Source organism: Chamaea fasciata, unplaced genomic scaffold (assembly GCF_029207755.1).
Source record: "Chamaea fasciata isolate MVZ Bird 193981 ecotype frontalis unplaced genomic scaffold, bChaFas1.0.hap1 SCAF_2, whole genome shotgun sequence".
NCBI classification, from domain to species: domain Eukaryota; kingdom Metazoa; phylum Chordata; class Aves; order Passeriformes; family Sylviidae; genus Chamaea; species Chamaea fasciata.
The window spans coordinates 4238550-4263904 of record NW_027094087.1 but is presented as its reverse complement, the minus strand read 5'-3'; the positions used below and the strand labels follow the sequence as shown (position 1 = coordinate 4263904).

The following is a 25355-nucleotide window of genomic DNA, read 5'->3' as shown; positions in this document are numbered from 1 at the left end:
GGGGAAGGGAGGGGGACTGCAATACACCACCTCTCTCCCTGGCAGTGTCCTTCAGTCACTGTGTCCACTCGGTGACCAACACAGCTGGAGAACTCACCACCTGAGACCCTGGGTTACTGCTGCGGCCACAAGGACCAACACATGCAAGTGGAACTGTGGCAGAACACAGAACTGACCTCGTGGTGGGACAGCCTTTGCAAAAGGGGAGCTGACAGACTCCTCAGAACCTACCTTGCCTCAGTTTATCTTTTCCCCTGCATGTGAATTCGAGTCCAGTGCTTCAACACCCCCTGGAGTTGTGAAGGAAGCTAAAACACCAGTGGCACATTTGTTTGCTGTCCTTTTGTTCAGGACAGTGCTGGCTGGGGAACAAATGAAGACACAACACAGCTGAAGCTGGAACAAATATCCTTATGCTACCAGGGAAGGAAGAGCATCAGGAAATGAAATGCAAATGCTACTGTTGGCTACTGAAATATGGCAAACCCCCACTCAGGTGGTTTCCTGACTGTGACAGGAAAGATGACTTCAGTCTGAGGCTCTGGCTGTCACCAGTACTGTGTGACATACCAGTGTGACTCCCAGCACTGCTCACTGGAGTCAGGTAAGGTGAGGCTCAGCAACTCTTTTTAGGCAAAATCCAGCCAGTTTCTCTGAAGAGACAATACAAAACCAACAATTCCACCTTCATTTTAAAAGGTTACCCTTTATTTAAATGTGTGGAGATAGTTTGTTATTTGCATTTAGAAAGCATTTGCTCTCTAAACATTTAGATGTCCTCATTTATTTTCTCAGAGGAAAAAAAAATTAAAATTAGTGAAGCTAGGTCCCATGGGGATGGGTTTGTGCGTTGCTAGATTTGACCTGCTGGGTTAAGCATCTCTTTACTGCAGCTGCTCTTGAGCTTTTAACTCCTGATTATACCTATAGGAATAAAAAAGAAAGAGCACAGGCTAAGAATAGAATAGAACACCAGTTACTATAACAGTGTTGTCCTAGCATTCAGTTCACCAGAGGAGGTTTAAAATTACAATGGACTTGAGGGTGGAAACTTGGGATAGGATATCTTAACTCGTGTAGGAAGTTCCAAAGTAGCTAAGTTTGCCACATTCCTGGCCAGTGCTGAAGCCAGAAAACTCCCAAAGTTTCCTTCAAGAAATAGTTTTTTAAAAAATGCTGCTCTGCTTAAAAATCCTTTGATCCAGCTGGAGCTGACATGACTCAATGCTGCTTTAGCTAGACTGAAAATATTTACAGCTTCACTCCCGACTCACCTGTAAAACTAACAATGTAGCAAAACCATTCTGTAATGTTTCATGAATGGTTCAGTTCCTCCTGCCTGTTGCACTGACAGAGAGGCTGGCAGCATTTATAAATCCCTGGTTAATGCTTAGCTGTAGTTGTACCCTTATTAACACATACCTCCATATTCGGAAAAGCTGGGAGCCGCCAGCACAGCCAACAAAGAAGTTCACAGCAAACAGACTCCAGTTTTTAGGGATAATCACTAGAGAGTACCGTGACCAAATAAGGCCTGTTGAATAAAAGGGAAAGTTTAAAGATATTTCAAATTAAATATCCAGATATTTCCCTAAGTTTGGAGGCAGATTCGTGGGCCAGTTGAAGTAAACAAATTTCGCGACGTCGTGTTAGACAACTGCTTTGCTTAGATAACACCTTTTCCTCAGTGAAAAGTGCCAGTGGGACACTTACAGGTATGTACTACTTTTTTCTAAAATAGCTACAGTAAGGTCAGGCATAGTCTGAATATCAAACAAAGATTCTCTGTGGTCTACAGCAGCCTAGATCTTAATTCTCCAGCACAGCTGCACGGTAGTGGTATTTCTCTGTATACCCAGCTTGCTGCACTACACTGGAGATTATGCAAAACTTATGCAGAATGCACAGGACTGTGTCAGATATCAAAATAAAGTCAGGAGAACCCTTTCAGACAGGAAAAGCAGTGGAAAAAGCTGCCCAGGGAAGTGGTGCAGCACCATCTATGGAGGTGTTTATGTGTAGCTGTGTCACTTAGAGACACATTTTAATGGTGGACTTGGAAGTGCTGGGTTAATGGGTGGACTCTTACGATCTTAGAAGTCTTTTCCAACCTAAATGATTCTAGGATTCCAGAATATTGTTTCTGCCAGTGTGAGAATTCTTGGCAGGCAGCAGTGCAGGAGTCCGTGTGCCACTGCTTCCAATTTCTTGTAGCACTTGGAAATTCTTTCCAGTTATGTTAGTGTGATTACCCTACCATTCTTAAATCCCATAAAGTCTGTTCTAAAAACAGTCACTATGTCCTGGACTGATTCCAGAATTTCTTGATCTGAAGCAAAAGCGCTCACTTACTGCAGTGAACGACATCATGGTAACTTAAGGGATGACACTCGTGTCCTAACTTGTAGCAACTTGGGCTGAACAATTCCAGATTAAGACAGGTGTAGAAAACTGTTACATAATTACAGAGGTTTACTGATGTAATGACAAGTAAAGAATTATCCTAGAATTATCATCCAACAGCAACAGCATGTTAAAAATTAAGGCTTTCTGTAGAAGTGCGTTAGCTCTGATGGAAGATTCTGAGATGGTGCTGTGTAAAAACACGGAGTAAGTGTGGCTTTACCTGTGGCCATTAGTACTGCAGACTGTGCTGTGCTGAGCTTTTCTGCTGGCCTGGCCATGTCAGCCAGTCCAGCGCCCACCAAACCCTGCAAAGAGAAATTTCAGTGATTCAGACTGGGACTCCTGTAACAGATCAAGAGCTTTACAAGGGGAAGCTGCTTCACAGCTCAGTGCTTATCCTACTGCATTATTCAGGAGATGGGATGCATTCTGTGAGCAATTACACTCTGGGAGACACCACCTACTTCCAGTCCCTTGCGGCAGGAGAGGGAACACGGTTATGGCAGCTACAACTGGGTGGCAAGAAAATCCCAGGCATTGGCAGTTTTGTATTAATTCAGGAACAAGGTTAATTTAATCACAGCTGCACCCTGGTTTTCGTGCAACAAGTAGAGGCTTAACTAAATAATGGCCTTCTTCCCACTGGTCAGGCTAAGATACTGCTGGTAAACATCACCCCATATAGTCTTCACTCGGCTTCATCTGAGGGGGTAAAAGTGCTTCTTTTCAGTATAATTTCAGTAAAAGTAGAGAACTTGCAGGTGAATTGAGGAACAGCTTGGCTGATATACTTGACATTAGCAGCAAACACTCTGCTTGGTTTGTTTGTTGTGTTATTGCCCTCTACTGGCAATACAATTTCATGTTCCTGTTACACCACTTCCCAAAAAAAAAACCCCAAAAAACAAACCCAAACCAAACCCAAACCCATAAGTAAGATAGTGCTGATGTTTTTAATTCCCTGATTGCCACCCAGGACTCCCTGAGCACAGAAGAGCTGCCTTAGGCTCAGGAGGGTGTTTCAAGGGAGAACCTCTGAGGAAGGGGAAGGTTAACCAGAGTTCCTGCAGCTTCAGTCCAGACAACTGGCACAGAAACCAAGTTGTAGCTTAGCGCACAGTGTGGCCTCTATAAAGTTGTGGTTCACAGTGGCAAAGTTACAAAGCAGCTGGCAATGGTGAGAGCAGGTTACATCCTTGCTTGCTATCAAACAAGGAGATCAAACCCTCGTGGGTTTAGAGATCTCTTGTTTTATCAGTATCAATGCAGCACCTCGGAGGAGCACAGTGCATTAGGAGGTGGCATTTGCATCACCTGGGCACAAACACAGCTCAGGGCTGTAGCCGAGTGAAAGCAGAACCTCACAGGAGACAGAGCACCACTGGCAGCCACAGTGGGAGCTGCCTTTGTCTTTTATGTCAACACCACCTTGCACTCTGACATGCTTCAGCCCACCTTCAAGCTATGAGGCTTAGGAATGGGCTTCCTTAAGATACTTCTCAAATTCCTCAATCTCAGAAGAAAACACATGCTTTAGGAGTTTTGCATCATGCCAGCTCATGCCTACCTTGAGCAACACTCAAGCTGGTGTTTCACAAGAGAAAGCCTTTGTGAAACTCGGTGAAAAGCACAATTCTTCCACAAAAGCATTTTCTCCATGCTGTATCCCCTTCATGTCGTGCTGTCTGTTGCTAAGGCTAATTTTGTTCCTCCCCATATATTAAGAATTAGAGCCTCTAATCTTTCTGCAGGCTCAATATCTGCTGGGAAACTCTTGCTTGCTCAGTGTGTTGCAGCAGATTGCCCTGGGCTTGACACCCAGACACCAGCTGGCATCTTGTACTTACCCATTTCATAATAGGTGCCCAGAAAAACACTGTTTTGGGACCTGAGGGAGGATGGGAGAAAAGAAGTTAAATTATTTAGTAAGATGTGGCTGTTTTAATACCCGCAGTAAGTTAAACTGTTTTATTTTGGTGGTGGTGGTGGGGTGTTTAATAACAAATTGTTCATATTAGCAGTTTCTACTGCTGTACAACCTCTAGCACCTAATACTCAGAATTCATCGACTCAGTGCATCAGCTTTCAGTTGTGTAATCACTCCACACATTTCTGCAACAGCTGGATAGGATTTTATATGCCCGTGTTTAAGCAACCAGAGCAGGCAAAATGCATTTATAATTGAAAGAGCTGAAAAAAAGGCCTAGGAATAGGGAAAACATCCCAAAAATCTACCAGTGGGATTATGGGGGAAGAGGATGAAATCTCAGGAAGGAAGGGAGAAAAATACAACGGCACGGTGCCTGGGGAAAAACAACTCACTTACAAATACATGTAATTTTCAGTGATGCTAGAACAGCAACTGGTTGGTTAAAACAAAGCCCTGTAAAGCCACACCTACAACTATGCCAGAAATCATTAATCTGGGACTTCTGCCCCAAGTCTTAAATGAGAGATCACAATCCAAAGTACCAACCCCCTGCAAAACAGCCAGGACACTGTTCTAATTTTATCAAAAACATTCACGTTTAGGTCACTGCTCAGCACTCTGATAACGTGCAAGATGAAGCCAAGTTTTCACTGTAATATATTACACAGGAGTAACCACCAGGACTTCGGCTGCCTGCTTTTTATGAGAGCTATTTCTTCACTAACAATTCAGCTTTAAAAAGACCTTGCACTAACTACTTGTACTGCCAGTTTTTTAACCACCCTCAAGTTTTTTAAGACTACGACTTGGGAAACAAAAACTGGCTTGGCAGCCTTGCATAAAGCCCTTTTTAACCCACCCTGCTTGTGCTCAAGTTTCAAACTGCATTTAGTAACTACAAGCACATTACCTTTTGTCTAATATTGCTGAATATTAGATAACAGCAGTTTAATGTTCATCCTTTAAAGATACAAACTTCAGCTGCTCTTCTCTTAGGCACTTACTTGGTACGTCACTATTAGGCTGCAAATACAGCTTGTTATAAATAAATAACAAGTCTCACAGAGTAGCTTTAATTAATAAATCAGTCTTACAGAGTAGCTTTAATTACTAACATTTATCTAATTCTGAAACACAAATTCAGATCTGGAGTACTAGAGGATGTGGGGTGAGTATAAATTATTAAACTGACATTCCCTAAACAGCTAGTTGAAGTTTTCAAGAAGACTGGCATTATTTTTTATTAATAATAGAAAACCATTTCAAACTGCTGACTGCAGAACTAAGAAACAATTGGAGACGGGGAAGGTACCAAGGCAAGTTTGTAATTAGGTAAGAGTGTCAAACACCTCTCCTTGGAGGCACTCCAGCAAGCACCCAGCCTGGGTGAGTTCTTCCCAGCTCCTGATATCCAGAATTTCTCCGGGATGAATATGACAGCAGCAGCAGCAGCAGCACATGAGAGCAGGGGGACACCAGAGGCTAATCTGGATATCACCTGTGTGACCAGTTTACAGAATCTATGACTTGTGTTAAATCTAAGAAGTCTTTGTGCTGGAAACTTGAGTTCAGCCAGGCAAGGTGAACCAGAGAGGCCAAAGGGGAGGGAGCACAAGCTCAGCCCATGCTTTCCCGTGGCAGCCTGGGGAGTTGGTGTGCCAGGCCCTCCACTGTCCTCCAGCCAAAGAAACAGCTTTTAACAGGCATCAATTATTTTGCTGGAAGCTTTCTTAACGCCAGAAAGTGCTTTGTGCCTCACAAGTGATTTATAATTTCGTGACAATGACACTTACACTCCTGAATTAGACTAGAGATTTAGATGTCACTGGAGATAAAAGAAAGCCTTTCATTTTTAACCCATTTTTTTTTTCTGCAGTCAGAGTGACATCTATTGCATAATTTTCTCTCAGACACACCTTCAAGGCTAAAACAGAAGTTGCAGGGGTTCAGTTTCTATATTTGCTTGTACTGTGGCTTTTCACACTTACACCCTCAGTATGGATTATGACAGATAGACACGTGTGTGTATATATATAACATATATATATACACAGAATCCCCAAAAATGGATTTATTAATTACAAAATTACGGTGATGACCAAAAGTGGCCCACAGGCAGTTTTGTGAACTGAAAAGCATTGCAAGAGAACCTCCAAAATCTTCTCCAATGACCAGTACAGCTCTGTTGAAGAAGGAACAGGGATGTTCCCGGTACCTGCTGTGCCTCGTATCCACTAAAAGCATCTGGAAGCTGCCAAATTTCACACCGGTGGAATGTGTCTCTCAGTGTTGGACACATTGTCTCTTTATATATAAAAACAACACGTTAATATTAAATATACTGGTCTAGTGAATTCAGTATAAATCAAGCATTTTGAGAACTGCACTTTTCACTCTGTGATTTTTTTTGAGCGACAATTTTCTTTCCAAGAAGGGGCCACTGTAAGAGGACAGAGCGACTGACTGCGAGCTAAAGTCCATTTTCACAGTGCATATTCCCGGTAGGTGAAGAGTCAAGGATGCCTGTGCCACTGACACAAAACAGCGGCGGCAGAGCCTATGGAATGCCAGGATTTTATCGGCTGCTCTTTTTAACAACCGACGCAATTTGTTTACCTGACAAACACCACGTAAACGGCACCGAATGAGATCATTTTACAAGAGGTTTCTCCCTAATAACACAACCCCCCCGCGTCTGCCCACGGAAAAGTAAACTGTAGGTCAGGTGAGGGGAGCTCATTCTTGAACCACAGGAGTCCTCCAGCGGATTCAACAAGAGCACGAGTTGCCTTTGGTAGAAGCGTGGGATTCAGCAGAAAGGAAATAAAACCAAAGGCTGCCTGACTTGACCAGAGCACATTTCAAGATCAGAAACCCTGGCAGCGCTCTCGCCCATCCCTGGAAGTGTCCAAGGCCGGGCTGGATGGGGCTGCGAGTAACCTGGTCTGAGGGAAGGTGTTCCCACCCGTGGCAGCGGGTGGAACTGGATGATCTTTAATATCCCCTCCAACCCAAACCATTTCTATGATTTTTCCAGCACGTCCTCTTGAAAGAAGCGGCTGCCGAGCCCTCCAGGCCCCTTTAAACCCGTGACATCCCCTGGGCAGCCCACGCGATCCCTGGAACCACTCCGCGGTACCGCGACAGTGACACCAGCGCATCCATCGCGGAGCCACCCGAGCCGTGCCGGGTTATCCTATTCTCCCTTCAGAAAAACCACAAATTCCCCGTTATGGAGCGGGACTCCGCTCCAGGGCCGCTTTCCCGTGCCAGAACCACCCTAACCGCGTTACTGCCGCCCCGATCCGTAGGGAACACATCCCCCGCTCCGCCCTCCCCGCCGGCCCGACCGGAGGCCAAGGTGACCCGCGCCCATTACCCGCTGGGTGGTTGTAGAAGGGCCGGAACCGCGGCGGCAGCATCAGCTCGATGCGGTCGAGCATGCGGTGGTAGGAGGCGCGGAGCCCCGCGACGGCGGCCGCCATGGCGAGGGACGGGCCGAGCGGGCACCGAGGGGCGAGCGGGGACCGAGCGGGGGCCGCGTTCCGTCCGTCCGTCCGTCCGTCCGTCCTTCCTGCGCCGGGGCCCCGCCCCCCGGACCGGCCCACCCGGCATCCCGCGCTCTGATTGGTCACCGCCGCAGGGGCGGGGAGGGGCGGGGAGGGCGCGCGGCGCTATTGGCGCTCCCCGTCCCGTGGGGAGAGCGGGCGCGCCCGCGCCACCGGGAAGGGCACGGGGCCCGGCTCAGAGATGGCCGCCGCTGCTTCGCTCTCCCCCGCAAGATGGCCGCAGCGGGGGAACCCTGCGCTGCGAGTAACGCGCCCAAAGCCAACATGGCCGCACCGCGGCTTCACACCGCTACACTGGAGAGGGCGGGTTCGTACCCGGGGGAGCCGAGCGTGCTGACGTCACCCTCCGCGCCCACGGCGCGCCCTCCCCTCAGTGGGGCGGGGCGACGTCACCGGCTCGCGCGAGACTCCCGCTAGCCCCGGGCCCCCGCGCCCCCTCCCTGCCGGTGGGCGTGGCCCTCGCTGCCGGGGTGGGCGCGGCCGAGCGCGCGGTGGGCGTGGCCCGGCCCCGCCGCCCCTGTGGCTCGCGGTCGGTGCCTCGGCGCGAGGCGGGCGCGGGGCGCGCGCGCGGGGCCCGCTCGGCGGTTCCCATGGTGATCGCGCGCGCCCGGCCGGTCCCGGCGCATCCCCCCCGCTCCGCGCGCGCCCTTCCCGCCCGCGCGGGGCCATGTCCCGCGGGCGCTGCCCACACCTGCTCTGGGACGTGCGGAAGCGGACCCTGGGGCTGGAGGAGCCCGGATTGCTGCGCAGGCACTACCTCGGTAAGGACGGGCGGCGTGGGGTGGGCTGGCGCGGACGAGGTCCGGCCGTCCTTGGCGCCCACCGAGCCAGGAGGGCGCCCGGAGCCCCTTCCAGGCGCCGCCGCTCCCCGGCTCGGCCGCGCTGTCCCGCGGCTCCGAAGTTTCCTGTGCCCCGTGTGGGGCGGCGACACCTCCGCCAAATCCACCCCCCAGCCCTCAGGGCTGGCCCGGGACACGCCGGCCCCATCCCTCCGCGCTGCCGGGGCGGCCCGGGGCCCGCCGGGACCCCCCGGCCCCGCGGTGCGCGGCTCCGCTCGCCCGCCCCCCTTGCTTCCCGAAGGAACTGTTGCACGCCGAGATCCAGCCGGGAAGTTGGGCGGCGGCTCAAAATAGCGCCGGTATCGGCGCTCCGGAGCCGGGCAGGGTCCGGATTTACCGGCGCTGAGCTGCCGGGGGCTGGGAACAAAGCACGTAGACGCCGCCGGGATCATGGCGCGGCCGCTGTCCCGGCGCCCCCGAGGCGCTCCCGGCGCTCCGGGAGAAGCCGAGCCGCTGGAAGGCGCTGGGTGCGGGCCGGTCCGTCCGCCCTTTGTGTCCCCGAGGGCTCCGCGGGGTCCCCGCAGGCGCCCCGGCCCCGGGCTGCCCTCGCCTCCACCCCGAGCCAGGTGTTTTCACTTCCCAAGTTAAAGCCAGCGCCGCTTTTAGTTCCCGAGGCCCGCGGGGAGGTTTTTCTGTGGCGTGGAGGAACTATCGATATTCTTTATCATGGCGCAGGGTCTGTAAAAAACGTTACAAAAAAAAAAATTAAAAAAAAATGTTTATTCAGGTGTTTTTGGAGGTGTGGCGATCCATCGTAGTGGCACTGTGGATTTGGCGGGTGTCTCACCGGGGTAGACGGCACGGTGGGTCGGGAACGCGTTCTTTTGTGCTCGTGTGGCAAAACAATTCCTGCCTCGGAGTGGAAACCTCGAGTACTCGAGATGGAGCTTGATTTACAGCCTTGTAAACCGAGTGTCGTTCCGTGCCTCCCAGGCTTTCCCGGCTGCGCTCGCTGGTAAATGGTCTGTCGTTTGGGGTTTTTTTCCTGGTGGGATTTAAGGTGGGATATCGCATTACCGAGCAAAACTCAGGAGTTTTCTGTCTGTAGTCCCTGAGCACTCAGTAATGCACAAAAGGTTAATCGAGGAAATCAAGGTTATTGCTGGGAGGTTTCCACCGGTTACAGAGAGGGGGGTGTGTGTGTGTACAGTGCTCAAGTCCCTTTGAAAGAAATTTTGAGTTCTAAAATAAAAAAAAAAAAAAAAGGTTGAGAACCAAGGATCTGCTTTTGATTTTGCTTATGTCTCAAGCTGTGCTTGGCCAAGCCTTAGCTGAGGATTGTTCTAACTTTTAGTGATCAATCCTTCTGACTGGATTTATTTTTCCTTTATGTCTGCTCCAGCTGGAGCAGAAAAGCTCAACGTTAAAATTAGGACTGTAGCGTGCAGATTCTGAAGAAGAACCTTTTTTTTAAAATTATTATTATTTTTCTCTCTTTTTTTTTTTTCTTTTCTGCTGCTGTTACATGGTTGCGTCTCTGAGAGTTGAAGTGCCAAGATTTGAACAGTAGAAATCATCTTCCCAGACTTACCAAGGCGCATTTTCTGGATGCTGCTCCAATAAAATGCCCATAACTTTAGTCAAAAACAAAACTGGTGCCTTGGTTTAAGGTCTCACAGTTACTGTTTTTTTCTTTCACCTAAACAAGTTCAGCTGCTTTAGAGCCTTGAAAAAAATAGGACTTGGGAGAGCCTTCCCACTGAATTGATGCTGAGATCTGCATTGGTGGTGGCAAGACATGCTCACTCCTTACTGACCCCTGCTTTTCACCAGGCGGTTGGTACAGGGTGTGCTTGTCTTGGGGAACCACCGCACTTTTACCCCAAATGGCGTTTATGGCCTTAATAAACCCATTAATTGGACTGCTGGTCAGGTGTGATCGTTCAAGCGCAGATTTCCCCGACAGGAGGCCTGTCTTTGTGCTTTTTTGTGTGCAGGGCAGTGTAGGTGTGGATCTTTTCTCTTGCAGACTTCAGCAGCTCTGTGCTGGAGCTTTGTTCTCTGGCCCACTGGTCAAGACCGCAGTGGTCAGGCGGGTGTTGCTGGTTGTTGGTCAGTTTGGGCATTTTTCTTTTTTGAAATCTGTCTAAACAATTCTGGATACCAGTACAAAATGAATTAGTTTCTGTATCTCTTCATTGCTTGCTGCACTTCTTCAGCTGCCAAATCAAAGGAAAAGCATTATAGCAATGCTGTAATTGACTAACAATGCAGGTGGGAGGAAGGTGTGTCCGTGTGGATGGTGATAATGAGCCCTTCACTGGGATGGTTGTGTTGTGCCACGTTGTAAAATGTCACAAATATTGACGGTGACCATGTTTTGAAGGAAGACATCTGAGAACTAATTGCTGTTTCCTATTTACTCCGTGTTTTAGTTTCATGTGAACTGGCAATCAAGTGGCACTCTATAAATAGCCTCTGTCAGCTCCTGAAAACAGCTGCTCCAGGAGGGATCTGTGTGATGTACCTTTCCACGCAGATAGCTCCCCCCTGGAACGTACGGCCTTGCAAAAACTCTGTCTGGTTTTGCAAGCTCCCTAAATAATTGCCCCGAAGCCTGGTCAGTTCTGGACAGAGTTCCGGAGAAACAGCTCACGGAGGTGGGGCCGTAGGAGCGTCCCTGGGATGTGTCCTTCAGATGTTTTCCTTTGGTGAGAGCTCCTGCTGTGATGAAAGAGGGAAGACGTGGGTCTCAGCAATGTGTCTGTTAGCTGCGTTTCCTTCAGCATTTGTCGGCTAATTAGTCTCAATTTCAGACACTGCTTGTATCTGAGGTCTCCAGAGGAAGCCAGGCCTGGGGGAGGCTGTCTTTGGATTCTCTTTGATTCAGCTTAGGCATCCTCTTAGCCCGGTGCTGGCGGGGAGCAGCCCTGCTGCTGGATCGCAGGTGGAAACTTGAGTTTCAGATCGGGGTGCTTTTACCCCGAAAGACATCGCTGGGAACCGTAGTATCCAAGTTAAATGCTGCCTTGAAGCTGGCAATGTAATTACCCAGGATACTTCCACGAGAATCTCCAAATCTTGCAATTTTGTATCGTTGTGCAACGTTTCAGGCAGGGGGGAGCAAACCTGTTCTGGCGGCAGGTGAAGTGTTCTGTGCCAGCAGGATAAAGGCCTCTGTGTGGATTAAATATAGCATATAACGATTTGGCCAGAGAAATGGCAACATGGGTTTCTTGCAAGAAAGAAGGATCCATAATTCCACTGAAGTATTTGATGTGATGGGTTTATTTGCTTTTCTGTGAAGGCTCCTGCTGCCGAGAATGGCTCTGTTTAGACCGAAGAAAGAATGAAGATTTTTCCTTTTCGTTTGTTTGTTTTGGGGTTTTTGTTTGTTTGGTTCATTTTTGTTCTCTTGACGTAGCAGGTTATCCAGAGAAAGTCTCTCAGTCTAAAAGGAGAGGAACTGATGCTGTATTTGAGTTCAGAGTGGTTGTTGGAAGCTGTGGTGCTTGATACAATGGAAGCAAATACCAAAATATCCAGCTCTCCCCGGTCTCTGATGTCTTCATGCAGATACTGTTTTCTGAAATCTTCATTTCTTCTTTTTCTTTTAAGCTTAGCATATATCTTAGAGATTGTTTCATATCTTACTATCTTTAAAGAAGGGGGAGTGAAAGCTCGCTCATGGGAAAGCACCACAATGCTGAGGTTTTATCATCCTGGGTTTTAAGATTTGGGAAAAGTTTGAAGTCTGTAAAAAATTCACTGTAAGGAAACCATCAGATTTTGTAAAGCTTCAGCCATTCTTACTAAAAAGAGATCTTTGTATGGAGGGAGAATTTACTAAACTACTTATGTTTCAATAGTTCCCACTCCTTATAGGGATGAACCACAGTAACCCCAGAACTAATTACAGTTTAGAAGTTGATTGCCCTGCTCATAAGTAGGGTTGAAAAACGGGCAAGAAGAGCTGTTATAACTGATTAGTTTTGATAATGACTGCCTTCCGTTCATAGCAGCTTATAAAACTAGTAGTGGCTGGTTGAATGAAGATAGAATCGGGTGTTGCTGTTGAACATTTGGTATTTCCTAAAATACATTGCCCAGAGTGCAAGAGTGGAATTAAAATACTTCCTTGAAATACTGTAAACTTGCATTCTCTCTTTTGCTTTTCTTGGACAAACAAACCAACCAAACCCAGCAGAATGGAAACTTGAATGCTGGGGAGAACGAGCTAAAAGAAAGGCGTTATTTCCCCCAGGTTTTGCTCCAGCTATATTTTAACAAGTGGTATCTTGATCTTTGAAAATAATGTGGAGTAAGAAGGGTCAGACAGCTTTAACATGATCAGCTTCGTAGCTGGTGCTCTTGCAAAATTGACGGTGGGCAGAGTATTTAAGCAGCCTTTCTTCTTAAATTCTTTGCATAATACTTTTGATGTTTAGGTTTTTTTCAGGTACGCTGTTGTCTTTCTGGAATTAATTTTCTTTTCCAGCATGAGTTAAAAAACACTCATCTGTCACAGCTAAACTCCAGATCTGGTAGAGGTGTTTTATATTGTTTATTCTTCAAGTCTAACAGATAACTGCTGCTTGAAAAAAAATATTATAAATGTGCCTGATGGTCTGATCATGAGAGCACAGTTCTGCAGTGATATATTCTATCACACACCAAATACTTTGTGAAACTCAGCTAACTGAAGCGTTTAGAAAGATGTGAGTGAACTCCCCAGTTTTTTTTTTAATTAGAAATGTTTTCTGAAGAATAGAAATGGGCAGAGGCAGAATTGAAGTTCACGGTGTAGTGAAGGAGTTGGAGGAAAATCCATCTGTGGAACAGTTTTTATGTGCTCAGTGTAATATTGGAAGGAGGCAGGAAGCTTTAGGAAGGCGGGAAATTTGGTGTAGTCGTTGGATCTTCTCTGGTTGTGTAGAAAAGCTTAAGATGCATTGTGGAAAAGGGAGGTAACTTTTTAATTGAAAAAAACACGGGAGAGGGCAGTGATGGGGTATTGCCTTAAACTGGATACCTTTGGAGTTTTTTTTTTCCCCTTGTTAATAAAAGCAAGGCTTAGTGACCACAGTCCTTAAAAAAATTACAGATGGGCTATCGAAAGAACAGTGTGACATCGAGACCTGTTGAGGACAAATTGAATTTGGAGGAGTTTAATAAAGAGACTGTGTCTGAAATGAATTCCCTGATACTATCTCATTTCAATTGGTACCAAGGAGCAGAAAGGCACTATATGTGTGTCTAAAGCAGCTTGTAGGAAAAGATATTAGGGGTGATCCCAGCATACAGGATTAATGATTTTTTTTTTTTTTTGGTCCTACTTCAAAGTAAATCAGCTCAGGTAATAAACACACCCATTTAAAAGCCTTTAATGTGGGTAAAGGATAATAAAAGCACAGTGTAACAGAATCATCTGGACAAAACAGCAAATGAAAACATGCTGGCTGATTATAACGTGGTACATATCAGAAAACCAGAAAGAGATGTGACCTGGGAGGCAGGATTTAGGTTAGATGAGTATTTCTGTGGCCTGAGTGCTGAATGCTTAATTTTAATTTCAGTCTAATCAGCCTTTGGGTTTATTTCACCCCTAGACTAACTGAGCTGTGGGAGTGGGGGGCAGGAGCCACTTGGACCTCCAAGTGGTACAGCCATGTAGCATTAATCTAAGTAAATTTGATAGTTTGTTTTGCTGTTATCTTAGAAATCTTTGCTTGTAGTTAATATCACTGACCTTTCTTCAGTTACATCTTCCTGTGTGTTGTGTGGTTTAATCGTTATGGTTTGCTGCTGCTTCTTTCTCCTCAGCATTGTCCCTTTTTGCTTCCATTCAGTGAGAATGTGTTGATGATAATTTTTGTGTAAAAAAATTTAAATAATTTTCTTTAAAAAAACCCCAAAAACAATTACATGCAAGGTCTGGGATTACTCGGTGCCTTCTGTTACTCTGTCCTGAAATAAGAGAATGGTTTCCAATGTTTGTTTTTAGGATGCTGGGGGTTGATAGTAGCACAGGTTCTGGTTTTTTACGTACAAACACCAGTTTGTGTAAAACTGTAGACCCTTATGGATCACGTTATTATGTTCTTTGGTGGGATTACCTTGCAGAAACCTGGTGGTTTTTTGGGGGGGGGTTGATTTTTCCTTTTTTTTAAAATGTTTTTATTTTTATACTACTGCCCAGATCAGAACTTATCAATGAACTACTTACTGAGTTTTGATGTTTTAATATTCTAAACCACCAACTTTTTTGCTGCTGTTGTATTTTGACATATGAATTAAAATGGAAGGTGGATTTCTAGCATTTTATTTGGCCAGCAAGAAATGATGAAAAATTGGTACAACTGTTTCAGACTGTTGATTTTCCCTCCTTCAGAAATTCAGGAGGCCTTTTAAGTTATCTGCAGGTTTGTCATAATTTCTTGAAATGGGCAGAACTACGCAGATGCACTTTTTGATTTCAAAGGATTAACCTTGTGTGTAATATCTGTGATTATCAGGACATTAATCATGTGTGTAAATGGCTGCCAGGAAGTAGGAGCAAATATAAGTGGGTTGTAGTCCTAAGGCTTCACATGTGTTACAGTATTTGAATTATACTCAGTCTTAGGGTGCAAATGTATTTGCTTTATATCCTTTGGAGCCTCAGTGTTCCCCTGCAGACAGCTGGAGACCGCAGACATTTGTGTGCACTTCTAAGACATTTTCATTTTTGATTGCAATATTTCATTGCATTTACATTGTGTGCTTTTAAAGACTGCCTTTGTACAGGGAATGTGTTTGCTTTGTAAATAATGCCCGTGCCTTGATACTGAGTGTTTCAGACGGCTTTGTAGTTAAGTTGTACCTTGATCTTCTAATAATGAGCTTTGGATACATGAAAGCTGTCTCTTGCTGCAAAAACAAGTCGTGTACAGCATGTACTGGATTTGTATTTCAGGATGAGGCAGTGATGTGAGAGATCCTTTAGATCTCTTTCCTTTATTTATACATTTTAATTTTTTTTTCCCCCTCATAGCTTTCTTCCAGTTGGATTGCTTCCATTAACTGCATTAGGGCAGACCATTAAACCTGTCTGTGTTCAGTCACTTCCAAGATGTTGCACTGCAACCCTGCGAGCTCTTGTGACTTTGCATGTGATTCCTGATCTTCTATCCTCGAGTGTCCCCAGAATAGTCTAGTAGGATATAACTGATCATGTAGCAAGAACCTGTTGACACTTGAGCCCAGTCCTGTCCTGGCAGTAAGGAAAAAGGATCAGTTCAGACACAAACTATTCCAGCCTTCAAACAAAGCTGGAGTTTTCACTGTTTGAGTGCAAGTCTCAGCTTTTTCATGTCTTTGGGGCTTAGGGAGCTGCTGATTCAGACGTGTCCCAAATGCTTTGGTGTGTGTTGAATAATTAAATATTGAATGCCAGTATCATGAGATGGAATCTGAGTCACATCGGTGAATTTTAATATCCCCTTATTTTCCTCATCTTGTTCTTCGAGGATTTGCAGGCTTTCCTCGGGGAAGATTGAATGTGTCGTTAATGCTGATTGCTCTCTAACAGATATCATGGGGAAAAATGAGAATCTCACCCTTCTCTTCCCTGTGAACTTCATGTGTTCTGAACCATCAGTGCTTGTTCAACCCTTTTTGAACTACTGAAACTTCACCAAAATAAAAAAAAAACTGTTAAAATTACGTTTTTAAACCAAACCCACCTCTTTATCTAGGTTGCATCACTTTGTTATTGCAGTCAGTCCCTGTTAAATACCTTTCTAGGAAATGAGGAAAAAATCTGGTTCCTTTTTAATTTGGCTTTATTTTAAAAACACTGTTATGTCCTGAGAACTGTCTTCAGTAAAAAAAGAGTCTTTAGAGTTAAACAGGGAGGTTTTTTTTTACCTAGGATGAATATAGTTTAATGCACTAGGCAATGTAATTTTTAAAAGTAAAGGGGTTTTTCCCTCATTTGTTTTTTAAATACCCAGTGATAATTTAACCTGTGTCAGTACACTGTTAACAGTCATCTACTATCAAGACTCAGCTTCCTACCTGAGCTCAACTTTTGATTCTTGTAATCTACCTCTGATTTTGATTTTTGTAATCTGTCTTTAATCCTGGCCAATTGCCTGGTGTTTACATTTGTAATCTCATGGGGTTATGACCCATATCTGTTATGGCATCTATATATCTATTTCCTGAGTTCCCCCAACAAACCCGGCAGTGTACAATTCTTACGCTACCCAGGATTAAATGGCATCTTAAATTAGGCAGGTGTGCAGAATGTTAAATGCCTTAATTCAGTTCCAGGCTCTCCAAGTTCTCAATTTCACTTGTGGGAAAGGCAGGCCCTGGGTTTGTTTTTTTTTTTTTGCTGGAAGACATGTCTGTAGATATGCTGGTAAGCTTCTGTATAATCACTTCTTAATCTGTTTAAAAATGAGTATTGAGTTAGCTTAAACAACTTTAAATAGTAGGCTTTGATTTAGCCCGGAGCCTTTGTCTGGAATTCCTGGGATTAGTCCTGCTGGCAGAGTGGGTGGGAGAAGCAGCAGCCTCTGGCAGCAGTGGGGGCATCTCCTCAGCAGGAATGAGGATATTCCTGCTAGGAATTCTCCCTTAAAAGCAGATTCCACTTTTTCTTTCCTTCTCCTGGCAATTCTGCATGCTCCAGTGTTCATTTTGCCTGAGTGCTGGGAGCTGAGGGACCCTGGTTCTCCCACAGGCAGTTTTAACTTCTGCACTGGAGTACAGCAAATGCTGCATTTCAGCTGCTTTGATACCATCCTTCCTTGCTGGAAAGTGGAGCTCCAAATTAACCTTGGGTGTCACAGGGATCAGTAGTACCTGAAAACATAAAGCACAGTGCCTGATGTGTGTTTCCCCAAGTGCTGTTAAGGATTGGCTGGGTTATTACATTGATGTCATTTTTATAAGAAAATATTCAACAGTGCTGCCCACGTAGCAGTTTCAGATGAAGACTTCTCAAAGTCAAAGGGAAGCATTTCTAAAGACGTATTGAAACCTGTAATAGTGCTGTTTACTCCAACTTGCAACAATCTGCATAATATTTCATTCTGCCTACAGTTGATAGAAACCTCCCCTGACTTTCCTTTGGAGAAGAAAGCAGGGCACAAGTGTATTTTTCTTGATCTGGCAACTATTGCTTTTGTATTGGTACCTGTTTTACAATTTCAAGGTGTTTATTTGGGAGTCCTGTTTTAGTCCAGGTGGGGAAAACAGCAAAAGCTTTTGCGTGTAGTTAATCCTACATCCAGTTAATCACTTAAGCTATGGCAGATAGTTTTCTGTTGAGAAGAGTAAGGTGGCGTGTGTTATCTTTTACAGAGATAGAGCTTCTCTTAGTTTTGTCATGTCAATTTTGTCCTCTGCTCTGTAGAAATCAGAAATACTTGTGGCATCATATAAAAAATTTCAATTGCCTTTTGTCTCAGTGAGTAGTTTGTATTTGATCATCTTGGTTTAGGGAGGATATTTCTGAAGGGGTCTTTCTAGAAAGGAAATTTAAGTAGTCCTACCTGGTTTGGGTGACAGAAAATCTTTCGAGAAAAGTGGAAAAATTTGTTTATTTAATAAGCAAAGTACTCACAAACATGGGAAAATGAATAATATTAAACAGTGGAACCTTTTCTTGTTCTGAAGAGATGGTAAATTCAGAGAGAGAGTCCTTTTCGTGGGGTGTAGCTCAGCTCAGGCTCTTATCAGTCCCTCCTGCACTGGGAAGTGCCACGTCCTGGGCCCCAGTGGGCACCAACTGTGAACTCCCAGTGTGTTCCTGGGTTTTCGGTCCAGAGCAAGGCTGATCAGTTCCAAGAAAAAGAAAAGCCACAGTTTCTGCCTCAGCTAGCAAAAAAACTAACTAAAAAGCAAAGGAGAGCTCTCTCCTGCTGTCCTTGCTGCAGACAGCACCCTCCATGTGAGAGAAAGCTGAAGCTCTTATCTCTGTTTTTGAGTGCAGACGCCTCAGACCTTTCACCGCTTCTCCTTCTCCTCCCCTCCACTGTCAGATCTAGTTTTAAAGGTGCAAAGTTTATTCCTGGGCTAAACAGATGAATGGGGATCCAATTCAGCTTCATAATCACTCCAGGACAACTACTTTAAAGGACTGAATAAAAATCAGCGTTGCAGAAAACTGGCATTTTTTCCCTCCTGTCACAAAACCTCCCTTGCAGTCTGTGGCAAGAGCAATGCAGAAGACATAAGTACGGGCAGTGTAAGGGGAAGTGTAAGGACATCTGTCAGAATGTGGTGTACTTGTGAATGAAATCCACTTAGCACCAGTCAGCGCAGCACAGATAAAGTGCCTTCTCTGAGAAAGGTACTTGTACTTCGTCCCACGTTTTTGTGACTGAGAACACCTTAAACACTTCATATTAACGCAGCAGAATTTTCTGTCATCATTCAGGCATAAACCATGGTAAATATCGAGCAGAAATTAAAGGCATTGGTTTGAAGCCCAAGTGCTTGTTACATTATCAGTTACGGAGCTCAGTGGAGGTTTTTATTTGGGAGTGGATGCTTTCAGTATCCAAAAGATATTTCAAAGCTAATTACAGCCATTGCTGCTAATGCGAATATTTCTTACCTGTGCTCTTACCTACAATAACCTATTTTTGCAGATTATGTAGAAGCAAACCTAACCAGAAGTATTTTCCAAAATGCTTATTTATTACCCTAAAATGAATACCATTGCTGAACTACTTTTTTTTTTTTTTTTTTTTTTTTTAGGAAACTTCAGCAGATCTCTTGTTTTTTTGTTTTTGGTTTTCCTGAGATCAGGTTTTTTATTAATATACTCACCATGAGATATTACAGGCTTGCGGATTTATAATTGAGGGCAGAGTGTCCTGTCTTCTGTTGTTTCTGTCTTGGTGTTATAATATCTGAAAGTTTTGTGTTTCTTGAAACCTAAAGCTCATTACTTGAACCTATCTTAGGGTTTGAGTATTGCCTTGATTAGCACCAAGTTCTTTGATGCTGCCTGGTTAGTAGCAAAGCTCTGACATACTAAAATGGCAAAGAAGTCTCTTTGTAGACAATAAAAATATTTTGTGTTTGCTTTGCAGCGTTCATTCTTTCAGGCTTCATGATGTATCATTAAGAACAGAGAATAATTTGAGTTATCTGCTTTGAACTTGAACCATAATGAAGTAGTTGATCATAGTCTTTTGAAAGGTAGTCTTAAACATTGACAGAACTGAGAGTTACCATTTTCGGCATTGTTACAGTGGTGTAGAAGGGTGAAGAAATATAACACAATAACACGGGGCCCTGTTCAAAGGTCTGGAGGTCACACCCATGGATTTGGTTTCTGTTGGTACTGCTGGTTCGCTCTTTCCTTTGATAAATTGCTGGAGTTTCCTGTGTCACACTTTCAATGACTATAAGATGGGGCCAGTGTCAGCCTACGTAGCTAACAAATGGTTTGAAAGGTTTTAATTAATATTCAGGGATTTTAACTTATCTTGATATAAGTTAATTCGGTGCATATTGTGTATAGTCCTGTTTACTGCATGGTACATGGAGAATTCTGGTTGCTGGAAAAAGCATGTTGAGATGTGGATCAAAAGTTCTATCACGATGCAGAGTTTGATGTAGTTGATCCAGCAAAATCAGCTATATACAAATGGAGCTGCTTCAGAAGTGCCTAAACTCTCCCCTGGAAAACCAAGAGAAGTTTTGAAATGCACTCAGAGTGCAGGATAACATGTGCTCTGCATTGGGAACAGATGCTGGCTCCATTTCAGCTTTAAACTAGGGCATTCCAAATGTCACAGCGAGCCAGCGCTCAGGGACTTGGCCTTGCAAAGAGGCAGCTTGATATAAACGAGTGTTCATTTGATAAATGGGGGCTATTGCTGAATAAGGGTTGTCTTACACTGGTGGTGCTGCTTTGGGTGAAAGTTTAGTTCCATTTCTCTGGAGCACAAGTGTGCTTTAAAGCTAAACCTTCCTCATGAGATGATCTGCACTTCTTCAGTGAGAAGTTCTGGAGCACAGTTGTAAATATATGAAGGTTTTACATGCTCGAAGCGTTTGTCTTGTCTGCTGTCATCAGTTCTGAAGCAGCTTTGACTAAGTTGCTTCCAAAAGAAAGGTATGTGTCTCTTTGCCAACACAGGCACGTAGAAAGCACCTGATCAGCAATTCCTAAACTGAGGATTGTGACCTAAATGGTGTCATAAGGACTGGGAGTGGGGAGTACAAGGGATGCTGTTGTAGTTTGGTATTGCTCCCTGAAGTGAGATTAGAGCTCTGTAAATGTGCCCAGACACCCAGGTCGGGTAATTCTCCAGGTGCGAGTTGCAAGGCAGCATTTGGTTTGACCTTGTGCACAGTGGATGTTTTGAAGAAATAAAGTTACAAAGAAACAGCTGCGGCTTCTCTTTCGCCTGCTTTCCCATGTTTAAATTTGTGTTATGAACGACTCAAGGTGGGGATTCTTTCATACAGGGAATGGTCCCTTAGTCTCCAGCTTAATACAAACTAAAAAAAAATTATTGATCACTGCACTGGGAGTTTCACTGTACCTTGAGGCTTCAGTAGTGCATAATGTTTGGCGAGAATGGGTGAGTGGCTAAAAACTGAAAATATTATTGATCATTGTGCTGAGAGTGGCACTGAACCTTGAGGCTTCACTTGGTGCGTAACTAGTGAAAATGGGTGGGTGGAGCCTTAGCTTGACAGCTTTCCAAATTTCAGCTACGTAAACACTTCTCAGGGAGGTCATCGCAGCCATCGGAAGTTTGCCAGGGCATTTATTTTCAGTTTTGCTTTACGGTGTTCTTGTTGATAAATTCACCTCAGCAGTTCTGAAACAAACCCCACGTGTGTTCCACGGTCCAGTGAGATCATCTTGGTGATCGCAGCTTGTTCACTTGATCTGTGTCCTAGGCCTTATTTGAATATAGGAAGCAATATATTGAAGCACCCTCACAGAGTTAAATTATTGCCTTTCTAGGGGTACTACATAGTTAAGGAGAAAAAGAAAAAAATTCTGGCTTGAGAGCCTGAACTCACTATTGGGATGGGAAAAAATCTAAACATGACAGAGGTCTTGATGCTGATATTGTAAGAGGAAAGTACTTTTGGGGTTTTGTTAAAAGCTTGGGTTTCATCCATCATGGTAGCTGAAGGGGGAGCCAGGAGGGCTGCCTTTGTAGGAAGTTGGAGGGAGCAGGCAGCCTTTGGATTAGGTGAATGGGAATTAAGGATTGTGAAGATTCTTGTCACTTGTGAGAGCAGAGCCCTTGACATGGACAGTCTGACTGTTGGGAAGTCCAGCAATAAGAGCTGAGATGCTGTAGAGTAAATGCAAAACAAACCAAGAAGTATTGTTTCTTAATTTTTTTTTTCAATGTCATAAAAATGGATCAGTGACGAAAGTGACAAAATTCTAATACTGCTGAGCATTTTTATCAAACCAAGCGAACCTGCGGGAGTCATTGCTGAAGTACAAGGAGCACAGATTCACTGACTTTGCTCAGCTTTTAACAACAGCAAAAGCAGAGGCAGTGTTTTCTTCAGATCGGTTTATTCATGTAGTTCAGGTTTTTACTTCAGAGTAAAAGCACCACTTAGGGTCTGGTGGTTCTAGTTTTGCATGATCAGATAAACAACAAACAATCCATTCAGTTGTCTTACTGCATTTAATCAAAAAGTGGAGGTTTGGAGGGAAAACATTTCAACTGCTTTCTGCCTTGCCCCCTTTTTCCTTTTGGGAGTATAGAAACTCTTTAAGTTGCAATTTTGTTTGTATTTAATGCCTTTCTCATGTATTTAGATATAAAATTATCAAAGGATAAATAACTGAAGACATATGTTAAAAAACATATATACAATCCTAACAATTTTTTAAATGTTTTAAATGGCCAAGTGTTACACCTTATGTCTGCATCTCAGGTTTGCTGAAACTTGTATGGATACTGTGTTCTTAATAAAATAAAAAAATCCTAACCTAACATCTAACAAGTTGTTCATATCTTATTTTGTCAACAGATTTCTGTAAGGAAATTCAAATTGAAACTGAAAATGTGATTAGAAAATGCAGTTATTGTTTCTGACTTGCTGGTTTAAGTGATTTGGATTAAAACCAGAGCATACAGGAAGGAGAAAGATCTGTTGCTCTGTTTGTTTTTTAAAATTAGTTTGAATCATCTTTGGTGTGTGTGTGTACAGAGGATTCTCAGCAAGCACCTGCCTGTTCCTCTGCAGACATCACCTCATTCCAGATGTGTTTTATGCACGTGGTGCAATGCCCAACAATCATCCACTGCTATCAGATTTTTCTGTTCTTCAATGAAAGTGTGATGGGTCTGGCAAACACTGTATATTTGTGTTGGCCTAGGGGATATACAATTCTTAATGAAGTTATCCTCTTGGAGCTGTGTATTACTGCTCTGTATTTTGCATTACAGGAGCACCCCAGAAGCAAATTTTACAGTTTCTGTTATGCAGAGTGATACCCAAGCATGCAGCAGGTGATATTTCCCACCTCAGCATTCACATTTACTTACAAGGATTGAAGAAATCAAATTAACCTGAAAGCAGGAATCTTCACTGAAAACACAGAAATCATTTGATCTGAAAAAATAATAGGATTTCACTGAAAGGTACAATAAACCAACCATGAAGAATCTCTCATCAAAATCTGTTCCTGGAGGGGGGAAAAGTGGGTAAGGACAAGTGGAACAGAAAGCGTAGTGAACTAGGTTAATGTATTCCTAATCAAAGAATGCATCCATACATTCTTGCTAGTAGAGCATGCTGCATAAGATGTCATTATTTTAATCTTTCTCTAATGATGGTTGTTCCTGGTTTACAGAAACTGTCGCACCCGAGATGTCACAACTTCAATGTTTCTAAAATGGAGCATGAGAGAAGTCTGGCTTTTATCTTTTTAAAGCTGGCTCAGGCGTGCTTTAAGTGCAAGTACTTTATAACCACATCACTCACTAAGAACCTCCTCTTGAAACAAAAAAAAAATATTTTGCTGAAGTATGATCTTCATCTAATGGGGTACTTAAGCTGTGTTATGAGCAATTTTGAATTTTGGAGGTGGCTTCTAGTTCCAGCAAAACTGAGGAATCTAACCCAGAGCTTTTGATGGAGGGAGAGCTGTGTGAACACTGGACGGGGTGCAGGTGTAGCTGCAGGAGCTGGTGCTGCTGGAAGGGTGTCCTGGCCCTTGAGGAGGGAGTGGGACAGGGATGCTCAGGGCCTCATTCCCAACAGGTGGTTGTGAGGGACCAGGTGTGAATATCAGGTGGTTTTTTCCAGAGCTGGGAGAAATAAATACGGGAGAAATAGAAAGTATTCAAAGGAAGCAAGTGGAGAAACTCCTTTTCCAAATATGTGCTGAACTGAGCTCTGGTGTGGTTCTGCCTTGAGCTGAACCAAAGCAAGTTCAGAAATGTAGGGTTTTTCAGATGTGGATTCTGTTGCTGTTCTTTTCCTGGTTCTAGGTTTTTAAGGTTAAGTTTGAGTGAATTTCACAGTTACAGGCTGAGTACAGCCTGGCATAGGCCTACAGTCTGATGCTCTTACCTGGAATTTTGTTCTGAGAGATGTACTAATACAGAATAATTAAAAAAAGGGGGTAATGGTTAAAAATATTTAGTTTATCAGTATTGTTCTTTCTGAAAGTGCTTTCTGGGCAATATTAGGTTCAGTATAACCTGAGAGTTGGAGCCCTGTGTTTAAACATCTAGTTCAGGAAAAGACCAGGTTTTTTGTCAATATACTTTGTTTTTCCCTCTTCATGTGCTTAGTACAGTGATGGTTTTGAGTGCAGTGGTAAATCAGTTTGTATGTAGCCTATAACGACATGAAAGTTGCTGGGGCTTTGTCTTCGTATGCATTTATAGATTTCATCTTTATCCTTCATCTCTCCCTTTCAGATAATTTTTATGAAATGGAATGTTATGGGTCTTAAATGTTAATTTTTCAAATGCAAGGGTTGTACTGCTTGAACTATGTTACACTTGCTCCCTCTCAGCCAAGTGAACCGAATAAGCACAAGATTAATTTCTGTTTTCTTGCTATTAGTTTTAGAGGGAGCATCAGCCTGTGAACCTGTGAAACGTTCATTTTGCCATTTCTGCACTCTTATTAAAGGTGGTGGAAGAACCAGCAAATCTCATGCTTGTCTTAGGATTTGGAAAATGAGAAGCAAATGAATTGTTTCAAGATTTAAATTTATATTCTGGTTCTTTGCTCTTTAGGTTTTTACTTGTGAATGGTCATTAGCAGGCTCTTAACTACTTCAGTTTTTAAAAATTATGTAATTGGTATTTTTCTTCACAGGAAGAAGAGAATTTATCCAAAGATTAAAACTTGAAGCAACCTTGAATGTGCACGATGGATGTGTAAGTCATTTGTTGTTTTTTTGATTGGTAAAAATTTTTAAGCTCTGGTTTTGTTGCCCTGGTAAAAGTTCCTACCCTTTTAGTTAGGACTCATCTTAAACCTTGCAATGAAGTCTGGGGTTTTTTGTTGTTGCTGTTATACCGTGTTGACTTAAAGCTTTATTAGTGCTTTGAGTGATTTATTTTCCAATTTCAGAAAGCAAATCATCAAGTGCTACATGCTGACTTATAGACAATGAAAACAAAAATAAGCTTTCCTGAAAGGCAGTAACATAAC

The 25355-nt window shown here is 43.9% G+C and overlaps 2 protein-coding genes across 7 annotated transcripts in view; one reads left to right on the top strand and one right to left on the bottom strand.

The window, feature by feature from the left end:
• Positions 1-686: 686 nt before the first annotated feature.
• Positions 687-7936, bottom strand: MPC2 (mitochondrial pyruvate carrier 2). The gene is made up of 5 exons (XM_066207990.1): positions 7716-7936; positions 4254-4294; positions 2627-2711; positions 1423-1534; positions 687-924 (listed from the first exon to the last, which is right to left on the bottom strand). Exons 1-5 carry the CDS (start codon positions 7819-7821, stop codon positions 885-887), a joined length of 384 nt encoding a protein of 127 aa, XP_066064087.1. The 5' UTR covers positions 7822-7936; the 3' UTR covers positions 687-884.
• Positions 7937-8426: 490 nt separating this feature from the next.
• Positions 8427-25355, top strand: part of DCAF6 (DDB1 and CUL4 associated factor 6) — a 75465-nt gene continuing 58536 nt past the window's right edge. For 2 of the 6 annotated variants that reach the window (XM_066207957.1, XM_066207970.1), the window contains exons 1-2: positions 8427-8666; positions 25017-25078. In XM_066207957.1, coding sequence (XP_066064054.1) covers positions 8573-8666; positions 25017-25078 — 156 coding nt within the window. In that variant the 5' untranslated portion in view covers positions 8427-8572. The remainder of the gene's footprint in view (positions 8667-25016; positions 25079-25355) is intronic. The other 4 variants (XM_066207959.1, XM_066207956.1, XM_066207960.1 and 1 more) reach the window with 2 other exon arrangements.